At 34.7% G+C, this 15,357-nt stretch overlaps 1 protein-coding gene across 6 annotated transcripts in view; it reads right to left on the reverse strand.

The window, feature by feature from the left end:
- ARID4B (AT-rich interaction domain 4B) overlaps positions 1-15,357 on the reverse strand; it is a 127,509-nt gene that overhangs the window by 33,427 nt on the left and 78,725 nt on the right. For all 6 annotated transcript variants that reach the window (XM_072970990.1, XM_072970989.1, XM_072970992.1 and 3 more), the window contains exons 9-16: positions 13,680-13,759; positions 12,082-12,158; positions 10,771-10,925; positions 7,669-7,741; positions 6,296-6,390; positions 5,281-5,378; positions 4,302-4,545; positions 3,813-3,988 (exon numbers count right to left, since the gene is read on the reverse strand). In XM_072970990.1, the coding sequence (XP_072827091.1) occupies positions 3,813-3,988; positions 4,302-4,545; positions 5,281-5,378; positions 6,296-6,390; positions 7,669-7,741; positions 10,771-10,925; positions 12,082-12,158; positions 13,680-13,759 (998 nt within the window). The remainder of the gene's footprint in view (positions 1-3,812; positions 3,989-4,301; positions 4,546-5,280; positions 5,379-6,295; positions 6,391-7,668; positions 7,742-10,770; positions 10,926-12,081; positions 12,159-13,679; positions 13,760-15,357) is intronic.

The following is a 15,357-nucleotide window of genomic DNA, read 5'->3' on the forward strand; positions in this document are numbered from 1 at the left end:
AAGAACAGAAGTTGTGCTGATAGCAAGAAACTAGTAAGGGCGACTGTAATATTTTTCTTATGTTTTATTGTAAAAGTGTTTTACATCTCAGTTGACAAAAATAAAAATCATTACACTTCACAGCCATTTCCTGACTAAAAATTATTCCTCATTCAAAGACTTCCAGCCTCAGGATGTTACAAACAAAACTTTTAACTAGCCAATGGCTAATCTTAACAACTTTCAAAGATGCTCCAATCAAATTTTCAAATGTTGCACTAACTGAAATACCACCCTACCTCTCTCAGGAATCATCCTACGAAGTTCCCGTCAATATCACTGCACGTTTTTCTGTCTGTTCTAAACTCCATCACAAGTTCTGCCCTCTTTACCACATATTTACTGAAAGTTGTCTTCTACCAAGTCTCTCAATCTGAAGTTCTGAAGAACAGGGATAAGAGAGGCCAGTTCCAAATCACATGAAACTGAAAGTCAGCTGCATTACAGAAGCAGCAATGAAGCCATTCTGATCTCCTCATTATCCTGTATTTTTTAAAACTGAGCAATCATACTCATTTTATATTAGCCATAAGCTCTATTAAATTAGAGAAAATCTTAAATAATAAATTTTTCCAAGCACTAGATTTATGAAAAAATATTAACTTCAATAGAAAACTCTTGACTGTATTGTTAAGCTCTGCTCTGCTCTGCAGTAGGATGCCTATACTCATGACAACAGTTATCTCTCAGAAGGAAGGCATCACTTTACAGCTGACAAATGAATACATGTCATAAAATAGAACCACAAGATGGTTAAGTAATTAAGCTTTAAAAGTTAATGGATATAATGTTTATAGTCTTTCTCTACTGATAACTTCAGTCTTATACTCTTATTTGCACCCTTTTTAGCAATAACATACTTTACTGTTCCTAATTATGCAATTAAATAGGCAACAAAAATAATCTACAAATAGTGATACAAGCAGAACTGTGATGCTTTTTTATTTTTTATTTTTATTTTTTTATGCTCTTTCCTTCAATATAATGAGGCAGAAGAGATGAAGGGAAACTTAACAGACTTATGAAATTAAGTCTTGGTTCACAAGTACCAAATGTGCCAATTTTCTCTGAAATAAATCACAGTCTGCAAAGATTGCTGAGAATTACTCCTATTTTAAAGACCCATTTACAGTCAAATTAAATAGGTATTTAAAAAAACTGAACCAAACCAGGTGTAATCTGAGGTTTAAAACTATGATCTCTATTACTGAAAATATATTAACATTTCTATGAGGAAAAATTAGTAAGGCTAAAATAGCTAAGAAATTATCATGAAGAGTTTAATGAATGATAAACTATTAACAACTTTACATAAATCATATATTATATAGTACACATATGTAAATAAAAATTAATAGAGTTAAGACTTTCTTGGGAAGAATGCTAGTTGTTTGAATCATACGACTGTATCTCTGCAGAGCAGTAAGAAAAGGGAGTGTATTCTGGTGGCTACAACAGATGAAGAGATTTATCATGCTCCTGAGAATCATCATATAAGAGATAAAAGAGATACAGAATAAAAAGTCCAAAATTTTTAAAATGGAAACTAACTCTAAACTACATCTTATATAATGTGCACTAAGCACAACTGGTAAATGTCAGTAACAGCCAAGACAATCCTACTGTCCGCAGTAGCCAGGGCAAGCTTTTATTTAATCTGGAATAAAAATCTAATACTCTGTATTTTTAAAAACAATAAAAAATTAAATATTGAATCATTTAATATCAACCTCAGACACAGCCAAAATAAAATGAGAGTCACTCAAATAATACACCAAAGTATATAAAGAAGCAGACAACACAATTACTGGCTATCAGCCAAAGCAAATATTCTACTCCTCCCTCTAAACTTCAGTAGCAAAACGAGAAGATAATGCTCTAAACCAAATAGAACACACCTTGCCAAGGAAGACAGCATTTAATAGTATGAAATGCAATCGGCATATAGGTTAAAAAAATTAAGCTGATGTATATCATAAGCACACAGAAAACACACACATACACACACACACACACATTTTGCTAGTTATCTTTTAGAGAACTACTTTTTGGAAACCAAAAGTATCAGCAAGGATTTTTCATGTGAACTCACAAAGAAATATTAAATTTTCCAAGTTTGATCTCATACTCCTTACTTACAATGGAAAAAAACTTAAAAAAAAAAAGTTCATTAATATCTGCTATGAGCCAGGCACTTGAATCAGGCATTTTACATAAATTAATTACATAATCTCCCTTACCTGGACTATGGAGGAAGGACACTGAACGTTCTTGGCAGTAGCTAATCACATAAAGTTTATATACTAGAAAAATACTTTCACATTAATTCTTTATAATTAAAAAATTTTCTGTTGCACTTATAAAAGTCAGAAATCAATTTTGGACATTCTTAACACAGAATGCTTCTAAAGAACAGCTATAATATTAGGGCCGTCACAGCAGGAGAATTTCAGTTTGTGATATGATACATTTATAATTATCTATGGTAAATTAAACAGCCATATAGTTGAAGAGTTTTTATGAATCTACACAATACAGTTTATATAAAAAAAAAAGCTGAAGTACCAACTTGAAAAATTAAGATAATTATCAGTAACAAAGAGAAAATATAGCCTTGTCACAGTGCCTTCCACACAGTAGATGCTCCAGAAATATCTGCAGATCTAAAAATCAGATTTTTAGGCAAAAAGCTGAAATCCTTACTAAATTTATTTATAATTGAAGTAGCCTCCAGTGGCAGTAAGAGTACTTCAAATATACATTTACACACAGAGAAATATAACCAAGTATAATGAACAAACACTGCATTATGTTCATCTAAACCCAGTTTTGTTTTGCTTTCCCATGTTTATTTGCATGCTGTGGCCAAATTTCAGAAGAACACTAAAATGAGCAAAAGATTTTAGGCAAGAGCTGAATACTTACTAAGTTTCTTACTAGCTGAAATAACTTCCAACAGCAGTAAGGAGTATTTGAAATACACATTTGCACACACATATATTTATATATATATAAAAACAAAGTATGAAAAACAAAACCTTTTACTATATTCATCTAAGCATGATTTTTTCTCTTCCCTGCTTATGTGCATGTTGTGGCCATATTTCAGAAAAATATTAAAATGATTTTAAAAAATGTGGTTTACTTATTTATATGAATCACTAATAATGGAGATGTTTAAATTTTTTAAACCTCAGAAATAAAGATCAGATACTCAAGATCACCTATAAAATCCACTGTAAGGACATAAATCACACTGCTAAGTAACTCATCATGCCAAACTAACCAAAACAAGGAAACACTACTGTTACATAAAACACACATAACAATTTAGGCTTTTTAAAAACTAATTATTAGCACTTTTCCATTCTTATTTTCTGCTTAAGAAATGACTACAACTCTCAAGATCTACAGCCAACATGCCATCTACAAAACACTGGAGGAGAAAGCCGCCTCCCCAGTTTTTTATTATCTGGTTATTCAGCAGAGCTTAATGCAGTAAGAAATGCTTTTCTCTAGCTCAAAATTTCATAAGTTTCCATGATGAGAGCAAGAAGAATGGATCAAGAGTATGGTCTTTTGCCACAAATTTGCATTAGTAGGGTCTCTGAAGCAGGCAAATGTTATTTACATAATAAATGCAAATTAAAATTACTCAATTATTTGATATTTTGTCAACCAAATTTAGATTCATACATACACACACATACAAAGGGCAAATGACGAGAATCCATTCAGCCAAAATGCATCTTAACCAAAAACAAATTTCTTACCCAGATTTTGCTTTTTCTTCTTCAGCTTCTACCTTTATGCTGAGGGATTCATCCACCCTGGTTGTCTCATCATCTTTATCTTCCAGATTTTCATTTTCTTCTGTTTTTTTCATGTTAATCTCTTTTTCCTGATCAGACTGCATAGGTATAGATTCTAATAAATTCTTTTTACTTCCCTAGAAAAAGATCAGAGGAACTAAACCAACAAAAACAAAAGCTCTCGACCTAATTCCCTTATCTAACAGCTATCAAAGAGAGACACCAACCAATACTAATACTGAGAAAGATTATTTTAAGAAACTTCTGCCATTTCTAAAAACACTAGACAAAAATAGTTAACAGCTATTTTAAATACAAAAGTAGCACTTAATGAAAAAAAGCACGAACAGTGAAGTATAAAATTATATAATGAAGTATCCATGAAAACGTCACAGAAGATGTGGAAAATGTACAAAGCAGGCACAGGACTGTGAACAGTGTCTGATTTACCAGAGAGGGCTGAGTATTGTCCTTTCTTTCAGTGCCCTCTTCAGTGGGCTTTTCTTCTTTTGGTATTACATTCTCCTCCTCTTCAATCTTTATTTCTTTGATCTCTGGTTCATTTTCCTCCTTAACTTTTATTTCTTTTACATTGTCACACTCCTTACATGGCTTATTAACAACTTTCTCTGGTAATGCCATCTGAAATTCAATATTGGCCGACCTACAGTACTCCTCAAAACCATATAAGTATCTGGAAACATGAAAAGAGGTTATATTTGGGAAAACATTTCAAAATGATACTGCAGAGTTGTGGTTTTTAAAATATGTATTCATTTCTTCTGTTTAAGTTCTCAGATACTGAGTCATCTTAATACTCTAATTTATTCTAGTTCAGTACTTCCCAAACTCTTTTACCTAAATAGAAACATTTTTCAAAGAAAAAAAGTTTTTTAAAACTATGCTGAAAGTGAAAAGATAGTCATAATCTTAAGCTCAGAACTGCAACAACAGGAGCTACTAGAAGTATCAGTAATAGCATCGATTTGTTGAGCATTTCTTACATGCCAGGCACTGGACGTCTCAGTACACGTAAAATTTCACTGAGTCATCAGAGCAATCCTAGGAGGCAAATAGTACCAACTCTTTCTACAAATGAGAAAACTGAAGCTTAAGAGAACAGAAAACGGTCCAAGGGCACAAAGAGCAAATAACTGGCAGAACCAGGATTCAAACAGGGGTTTATCTGAATTTAAGACTTTATCATTTCCCAAATTTACTTGGCCACAAAAACTTTCTTTACCTAATATCTCGTAGATCTAGTATTCATAGAATATACTCTAGAAAACACTATTATATAGTGATTACTCTAATAAAGCTTTCTTAATTTCTTCTAAGAAGAAATGATTAAGCCTCAGTTATCTGGTAAATTCCATCCTGCTTTGTAGGTAAAATACTGAATACAGCTATACCAAGCACATGGACTTACTTTTTATAAGCACATTTAACATTGTATCCTGCAGCTGAATTTAAGACAGGGATTCCAAGATCTTGGTAGACTTGTTTCCAAACAGCTCCGCTTTCAATCTAATGGACAAAGTGAAACGAAAACTCACAAATTAAGAAGTGGGAATATACTAGAATTTTGATAAATATTATATATATATATATATATATATGTATTTTTTTTTATACTTACTGGCTCTAGTCTCAAGGAATGAAAAATAGCAATCTTGGTAAATTCTAAATCAAAAATTTGGTTTACAACAATATTTTGGTATTCTAACAAATCTCACAGAATTACAAATGTTGAAAAACTAGGCCATTTGACTTTTAAATAATCTTGCTGTAGAAAATAAGAAAATATCCACATTCCTATATCAAAATCTTAATAAGGAGACAGACCTAAAATTATTTTATGGTCATGATTTCCCATAAAACTTTCAAGTTAATAAATCAAAGCAGTTTTATGGATCTCAGTAAAGCAGAATACTTTTTTTTCCCTAGAATAGTCTTAACTAGATGAGCACCACACATCTTTGCAACCTTAAAATAGTTTCTTCAGTTCAACCAAGATTTCCAGCATGTTTTTACACATATACATCTACACACACACACACATATATATACACACATATGTAAGTAATGTTTTCTATATATAAAAAGCACAGTGGCAGAGATTTAAGGATATGAAGAATATTAAGGTAGATTCCTGCTCTCAATGACTATACAGTCCAGTGGAAAAGAGACACAGAAAGAGAATCTCCACCAGCATGGCTGTGCTAAGCAAAAGTTTGAGAAACTTAACAATAAATCAGAAAACTCATTTTTAAAAATCTTTAATTAAATTTAAATTTGGTCTGAGGAAGGTAGCTGTTTCTAACCTGTACTCTCTATTTTCCTTCCCTTTTATTCTTAGGTTCTTAGTAATAGACAATTTTAGCTAATTTTTAGATGAGAAAACATGTATGAAAAACATGTTTCACTTTGATTGTAATACTTACATTATCAAATCCTCCAAGTTTGTGTACAAGTCTAAATAATTTAAAGAGATTCAAATTTCGATATCCAAGTACAGGTCGTTTGTTAATAGGTGTGCCTATTACAGAAAACACAAAATATATTATAACCATGCTACATTTTCTTTTAATTTTGAAAAGATTCAAACATTACCATCAAATACATATAGTGTAAAGTATATACATATGAGAAAAAAATCCCTTGTTAATCAAAAACAGGTCTACTTCTTAAACCCATTTCATTTAAAAGAATGTTTCTCATACCAGATTTTTGAAACCTTATTTATATATTTCAATCCTCTTTCATTTCCCTGATCAGCAAAAGAATACTAAATAAAGCAAAATAAAATACCAACAAAATTTTTTTAAATCCAGGGGAACAAGAGCAGCAGAAATGGACACAGCACTGCGATGACGGGCAGCTGCTCACCATGAGTCACTGTCACGGTTCCTTGATTTCACCACCGTACTGCTCTACACACGGACCTAGGGCTTTGCTTCACTTTAACATGTGGAAATCCAGAAGGGCACCATAACCCTCAAACCATTAGAAAGTCGTGGAAGAAATAGCAGCATAGAGACACACAGCCTAGGCCCTTTCCAAAACAATGTATGACTGGCATAATCTTATTTGTCACTCTTTTCTGGTATTAGCTTTTATTCACTTTCATCACTTTTCATTTATGTTATACAAAAAAAAAAAAACACCCTAAGAAAAAGCCTACTTTCCTAGGCCAAGCCTCCATTCATACAGAGAAGTAATACAGGGTTCAAAGACATTTTTCACTGGAGAATAAAAAGACGCCTACGCTGCAGTAGCCACTACCATTTATGAAGCAAGAGAAGACCGAGAAGCTTCTGTCCGTCACGGAAGGTTCAATCCTGTTCATAGCTCTGCACGGCTGGGTCATGAGAAGAATTATGGCCCCTCTTAGAGAGTGGTCTCCCTCACTCTCACACACTCACACACACACACACACACAGAGCCTGGGTACAGCAAACTGTGACTTTGAAGTGGCGGCTTTTCCACAGACATCTATGTAGACGCAGATAAAATGGTGCTGTGATTCCCACTCTGCCTCCGTTTTCTAGTGTAAGAGTTCTTTGGGTTCCCGTGGATGAGTGGGGGATAGGATAGAAAACAGGCATTTATGGGTCCATGGCCATCATATCCATCAAAACACTGTCAAATTCCACATCCCACTTAGTAGGTGACAGACACTATGCTAGGGTGTTGGTGATGCTGGCAATCAAAAAGGCAGCCATCACTACCAGTGAGAAACTTAATAAATAGAATTCTTATTTTTAAAGTATAAATTATGATAAATGACAGCATTAATGATAAATAAAAAACTCACCTCTGTCTTCCATAAATTTGTACAGCTGCTGAAGAAAGTTCTCCCTTTCCTCTGGAAATGGTTCTATTTCTTCCTAATTTTAGTCACAGAAGAATAAAATATTATTTTCCTCAGTTAAGCATTTTAGTAACACAAGTCGATTTCCTGCCAACAGCAAACACTAGTACTCACCAGAATAGTTCAAAGGCTTTTTACCAAATAGAAGTTATTTCTTAATACTAAGTTGTTCAAAACCAGAAAGTCTAGACATCTTATGCTTTACAGAGAAATATGTCCTAAAAGGCATCTCAACAGTGACAACCTCAAATGCAAATAAATGCTCATATAAGAAATGAGACCAGCAAGGTGGTTCATGAACTTTTTGCCACATCAGAGACCTAGTCTTCAAACCAGGGTCACAGGCTCAAGAATACCTATTCTCACGTATATGGGTGCGGATTTAATATCAATACTGGCTCTATTATTGCTCCCCAAGGAATGATACAAGAGTGGGTGCCATTAGCTGTGACTACAAGTGTCCTTCATTATAAACAGCCCCACTGTACAGTACTTCAAGCTTATAAAATCAGTAAAGTGGGGAACAAACTTGATCTGCAATACCTGAAGATTCAGACTTAGGGAAATCTTCAAGTAATAAAATAGTTCCCTGATTAAGCAATTACAAGGGAGGGACCAGCTTCTTGCTGCTGTGACCAGGGGCTGTGGCAGTAGGGAGCTGGTCCTGGAGCAACCTGCAAGGAGCAGGGTAGCAGGTGAGACTGAGGAACTCATCAGTTCAGTGACGACCATCCATTCAGCAAACACTTAACGAGCACCAGGCAGTGCAGGCACTACGCCAGGTGCTGAGGCAGGCAGAAGAGGATGCAGCCGTGGCGCCGGCCATTACAGTACAAGAGCAGGAGCAACTGCAGAGAACCTGAACCCAGTGTGCACCCGGCTGCAGCTACTCTGGCTGAAACAGATGTGCTTCTAATGGTAAAAGTTAGGAGCATACTTCTTAGCTAATAGTCTAAATATATTTTAATTATAAAAATCATGTGCCTAAAGCCACTGTTTTAGTGAGACTTGCCTCTTTCTTTTAAAAGCTAGCAAGAAAAGGAAGGCAAGTTAAAAACAACAAAAACTCATGCTGATAAACTATTATGCTTGCTAGCTGGGCAGAGAAGAACAAATGAAAATTATTCATTTGCAGATAATAAATCTGTATTTCTCAACTTAAACACGGTCACAGAGGCTGGGTTTTGGTAAAGCAGCCAGATGAGAGTCTAAGGAAACCTGTTTCCTAGACGTTACTCCAGTATCCCCGTGGCACAATACTTGACTTTCATAAATTGCCAAACTTACTCCTGTTGCAAAAATTTCTAAGCAAAATTTGTACCTAACTTAAAAAAATGTTTAAACTGGAAACCAGATTTGCTTTTACAGAAGCATTTGTGAAACATAAATCTAAGCAACAAAAGTGTGGTAACTAATATGCACTGCTCATCTGTTCCACATTGCACACCATGGCAGACACTGAGCACCAGTAAGGCAGAGCCCCTACCCTCGAGGGACTTACAGATTAGTATAGAAAACAAACAGAAAATAAATATATGTGTGTGCGTATGTATGTGCGTGCGTACGTGCGTGTGTGTGGTAAAAATCTGTACAAGGAACAGTAGTAGTTCAGACTAGCAAATGGAGTGATTAACTTTCCTGAGGTGAGGAAGGTGATGGTTGATGGAGAGTTCCACTTTACAGAGGGGCTGTAAGCAAGGTTTTAAACACTGAACAGGAGCGGGTCAGGCTGACTGGGGGGAAGGGAAGGGCACAGCAGGCAGGGGCACTGTACGTGCAAAGGTGAGCAGAAGCAAGGTGTGTAATTTGATACAGCTACAACACCAAGTTCAAAGTAGGAGGGTGTACTGAGAGAAGTGATAAAAAAAGGGCAGGGGTTGGACTGTAAAGGGAGGTTCTAAAAGTAAAGCTTGACTTCCACGATGATAAGAACCCAGTGAAGAAGTTTTAAGCTAGAGAATGATCGCTTATTTTAGCATTTTGAACGGAAAGCAGTGGGGGAAAGACTAAAGCCAGGAAACTTTCACACTACACACTGACATTGTAGATCACTGTATTACAAAACAAACTCTAACACAACCCTGTATCGTTAATAGCTGTTTACCATTGTTAAATGGCAGAATTTCATAACTTATCTAAAACATTACATATTGACATTAACTTACCTTAGTTTCCTAAAAACATTGAATACAGTTCACTTCATGGTCAAGTATAGTAGCCATCATTATCTGCACCATTCACTCAATAACTTTTATGCAGTCGTTCAACAAACCGTTCAAGAACACAGTGGTGCAGAGTAACTGCTAGTATCACGGACATCTGTTCTCGGTACTTGGCATTGGTAGACCTAAAGTACCAGCTACAGTAAAATCTAAATTTAGCTCCCTGATCCATATAAACTCAGATGTCTTATTTATGACCTAATTGGAGCTATCTACCCATTTGTATTAGATAAAATCATCCAAGATTTTCTGAATCAAAGAGACATTCATTTTTTTTTGCTGACATTTTTAATACTAGATGGAAGATATGTCTTCTACTTTATTAGGTATTTTAATAAAATATGCAGACGTACATATTTTATGAGGTGACAACTGTCTACATGATGGTAAAAAGCATATGAAAGTAGAGTTCTGCTAGATTAGATGGGTGTTTTCTTAATTATCTGATAAACCAAAGGCACAGCAAGATTAAGAAACATTTTTTTCTTTTTACTTTTTTAATTAAAGTATAGATGACATACAGTATTATATTAGTTTTAGGTATAGAGCACATTGATTTGACATTTATATTCATTCCAAACTGAAGACTGACATTTTCGAGGTTACTGGGATAACTATACTTAATATTTTTAGTTTTACAAGAGTGTAGTTGTTTTAAGGTAAGCAAACTACTTGATTATGATGAATACCACAAGTGTAACAGTATTATGAAATACTTCTAATACTAAAGATATTTAAGTGATTAATGACTTCATGCCAAGTCCTAACTCACAAAGGAAACCCAACTGCTCTCACCCTTAAAGGCAGGAAGGGCTGCACTCACCTCCTCTTCACTGCTGTTGTCCTCCTTTTCTTTCTCATCGTCTTCCTCCTCCTCCTCCTCCTCCGCCTCACTGCTGGAACTATCTTCCTTCAGTTCAGTCTTCCAGTTTGCAGGAATGGTTCTACTTTTGTGAAATTCAAGAGCCTGGTCAAAGGCTGGAAAGAGGCCATAAACTACATTACCTGGAGAAATTGAGACAACTAATTTCTCTAAAAATATTAACAAGATAAAGAAATAAAAACTACTGCGCTACCACCACCGACACGTATGAAGTGTCTGCTGTGTGCAGGCACCGTGCTAACTGCTTTTCCGTGTAGCAACTCGTTCGATCCTAACAGTCTTAGTTACTTGACACCTATTTTATAGATGGCAAAACTGCTACCATTTGAAGGTGACAGGGTCAAACAAAAACAAGAGAAAAGGGAAGTTTTCTTCTTTTAAACAAAAATCAAGAATGCCTAGTAAAAAAAATACTTTGAGATAGGTAAATCTTTCATTGTTTTAGCACACCCCCAAAATGATTATTAAACAGTATTATATACCAGGCACAGAGCCAATGTACTAAACATACAATATGTGAAAATATACTATAAATATATCCTCTACATTCCTAGTTAAACCTGAATTCAAATTATAACAATTAGATTAAATTAAAATTATCTAGACACAGCTATTCTCCCTCTACAACACATGGAAATAAATTCTAAACCATAAATCCTTGATGATCTTTAACCAGTCTGCAGAGCACATTATTTGATTCGATGAAAATGGGCAAAGAAAAAACCACAGCTATTTACAATGCCAAAAATTAAGGAAGAAATGCAATTACAGCATATTCTACAATAAAATATAACTATTATATTATGACAAATGCCAAGTCAAAATTACTTTGATTCCTGTTTCTGCCATCCTCAGGAACTAATATTTTATTTACTAGGCAAAAGCCAGACTACAGTAATAACTGATAATATAATTCTTTCCCACTTTTAGATTATTACCCAAATATAAGCTAAAAAAGAAAGAAAAGAAAACCTATAACAAAAGACACGAGTTTACAAAAGTATAAGTCACACAGAACCAAACGTTAACTTTAAGTTTTTTTTTTTTTTTCAATAGAGAGACTGGGGATCGAACCCAGGACCTTGTGCAGGCTAAGCATGTCTCTAACACTGAGCTGTACCCTCCCCTCCCAATGTAACTTTAAAGACTTAACTTAGGAAAAAAATTTTAAGAGCAAAAGAATATTTAATCTTCAAAAAATACTTCATCAGTTTTAAAATTAACTATAATCTGTTCCCGGAGGCCCCTTACCTTGTTTTAATACAGCATCAGGCTTTGGTGCAGTATCACTAGTAATTTCATGGACATCCTTTCTTGGGACGGAAGTACTACATTGTTTTTTAATTTCAAAGGAAAAAAACAACAAAAATACAATAGAGATTAACTGAGAGACAAATTACTCACCACAGAAAGAGAGTGAAAAAATGAGAACACTGACATTTACAATGAAAGTGATTACAAACAGGGTTGTAAGTCCCAAACAAAATGCTAAGCAGAATGTTAAAATATGTAATCATTTACAGATGGACCTCACCTTAAGAGAGGCTTTATAAACAATAAGGTATTCTCAAATATCAAAGCGTCCTTGGCTAAATGCAGTATTAAAAATTCTGAAATACTAAAAATAATAAATGAAAATGTCTGGATACCAGAATGTTATCAATCCAATAAAAGAGTAAGTCAAATAGCAAGAATTTGATATCATCTTGGAATAATCACAAAATATTACTAGATTTAAGATTAGAAGAAAATGGACTATTTTATAACATAAAATGTTCTTTTAACAATTTTTAAAAAATTGAATCCTAGATTTACCAGCAAAGTTCTAACATGTAATTTCAGGGTCTGTCATAAGTCACATATATTTCCTATTTTACACTAATTAGTTATCATTCAGCTTTTCTGCATTTGGTTTGTATCAGTCGATCCACAAAAGCCTCAAAACTCTTCCAAATACATTTTTCAGCCTGCTTCTTAAAAAAATCTTTTACTAAAAATTTTCAAATATATACAAAAGTAGATAGACTAGTACAACTGTAACAGTCATTAACTCCATTTACACCACTACCTATCTCCTCCCACCCCGACTGGTTTCTTCTGAAGCAAATCTCAGACATTATATAATTTGATTTATAATAGTTCATTGTGGAGCTTTATATTTCAGAGTTCAAACTTTTCCATTTTGTGAAAATGAGTTGCATAGATTGTTTTAAAAAAACAACTTTTCAGAACTTGAAAACCCAAAACAGTAATCTTAAACCATGATGATCCTTTTCAGGTATAGTCACCCAATTGGGCAAAATATAAAATACTTGTCTTTTCCAGTCACACAATTCTTAAAGGAAAAAAAAAACCCATAGAAATTCATAACTCAGTTCTGAAAAAGTTCTACATAAAAAATTACATTAATACTTAACATACATTTATAGTAACTCATTTTAATCCTCAGACTACTGCAGAAGTTGAATGTTACACAACAGATTATCACTACAACCATTAAGACGTAATTAAAATTATTAGAATTCCTACTGAGATTTTTAAAAACAATTAATATATCAACCAAGTATTACATGTGGTAGATACAATGAATTTTCCTCTACAAATCGTCAGCTATTAACAGGCAAATATTGAAAAATTAGACAGCACTGACAGTTTGGTTTACAAAAGACCAAAATGAGTAAGAAAAGACATAAGCCTACTCAACCTAAAGATAATACGAAAAACGATCATACTTTGAAACGTTCTGGATGATGAAAAGGAAAAGCATAGGTCACTGCAAATAACTAATTTATAATTTACCATCAATTGGAAAAACAGCATATTTTTCATACCAAATGAGTTATACTTACAATTTGCCATCTTTGAAAGAGCGAACAAGAATATTGTCTTTTTTCACAGCAATTTCATCACTACAATCAGGACAAACCACCTTTTAAAAAAACGTGAAACTATTATAACTAAAAGCACATTTATAGATAGTTACATAAGTATTAACTTTTTAAATCCTTTTTTAAAAGTTTCAGCTTAAAATCTGAAAACTAATTTTAGTTTGAGGGTAAAGAGTTGTACAAATATGTGGGCACACACAAGTAATTTTAAATTTATATCCTCTACCCTTCCAGCTCCCTGGATTACCCACATAGTTCACGACCGTGGCCATGACTAGACTGAGGCTGTGGCCCTCATCCGAGGCAGAGGAGAAGCTGGAATGACAGGGATCCAGGGTGGGAAAGAGGGTCTTAATAAAAGGTCTGCGTCACGACTAAGAGAATGGCAGGGCCCAGAATGGGGTTAGGTATCAGAAGCTTAACCAGAGCAGTCTCTAACTTAAAAGACAGAAATGACATTTACCTGCTATTTACATGCTAATGTATACTTGAACACACACTACAATTTCTTCCTAATATCATCCACTCAAAAAGTAAGCACTTTAAAGTGGGCACCTTCCTGGAGTCTGTATTAGATTTACTATTAACAAAATAAAAGATTTGTTTTATTTGAAGTCACCCCAGCTTTTAAAGTAAGGATAAAGCATGCCTTTCCAAAAGTAATACTAATGCAAGACACCTATGAATTTTTATTATTTTAATCCCAAGATAGCTCACTATGTATACCAAGAACAACAGTGTTGTTACCATTTTTAAATAAAAATGGGATGAATAAGTACAACAGGTCTGTCTTCAGACAGTCTCATCAGTTCTGAAAAATGACATGACGGTGATACAGGCATGTGACCGCCCCCACAGGTGTGAGAACAGCTACAAACAGGTAAGTTCTAATTCAGTCTTTAAAAGGTTCACAACTTCCATAATTACACTGCATTAAGCACTGCTTACATGTTGATGGCATTCTGAAATAATTCACTGATGAGAGACACGTATTAGTGCTAGGAAACCTTTCCTGTCATTTCAGGAAAGTCCTAAAGTAAATACTTAGTATTTGTTCATTCATTGATTTATTAAGTCACTCTACAAACATTAACCCCTTTGGAGAGCACAGAGGCCAAGACAGTCACTGTTCCTCCCCACAGTACTGAACAGAGAGACGCCCAGGTCTGGAGCTCAGCACAGAGGCCTGAACTCTAAGACATAAACTTGGAAGTAAGGAGTCTAGTATCATGGGTCTAAAATTTGGGTCTAAGCCTGTGAGCCAAATCTGCCCATTTCTTCTTACTCATGGGCTCACCCAGGGCTGTGAAAACCACGCCAGCGGCAGGCAGCTCTGGCCAGCACCGAGGGCGGTGGGTGAGCAAGCGGGGCCACCGGACTACAGTCTACGTTTCACCTCCGTTCACCCTTGTCTGTCATTTTCTTGTCCCTAAGACATTTCAGTGTACTATCTCTGCAACCAGTGCTGTAAAGGGGACAGGATTACCCTGAAGAGAATACAGAGCAATAGATTCTGAACCCTGAATAACAACATTTAAAGCGTGGTCGGAGAGAAACAGTGAAGGAAACTGAAAAGGAGGCTTTGTGAGTCAGGGAAGCTAGATTCCCCACCTTAAAACGGGGGTAAACACCACTTACT

The sequence above is a fragment of the Vicugna pacos genome, chromosome 11 (assembly GCF_048564905.1).
Source record: "Vicugna pacos chromosome 11, VicPac4, whole genome shotgun sequence".
In the NCBI taxonomy this organism is placed as follows: domain Eukaryota; kingdom Metazoa; phylum Chordata; class Mammalia; order Artiodactyla; family Camelidae; genus Vicugna; species Vicugna pacos.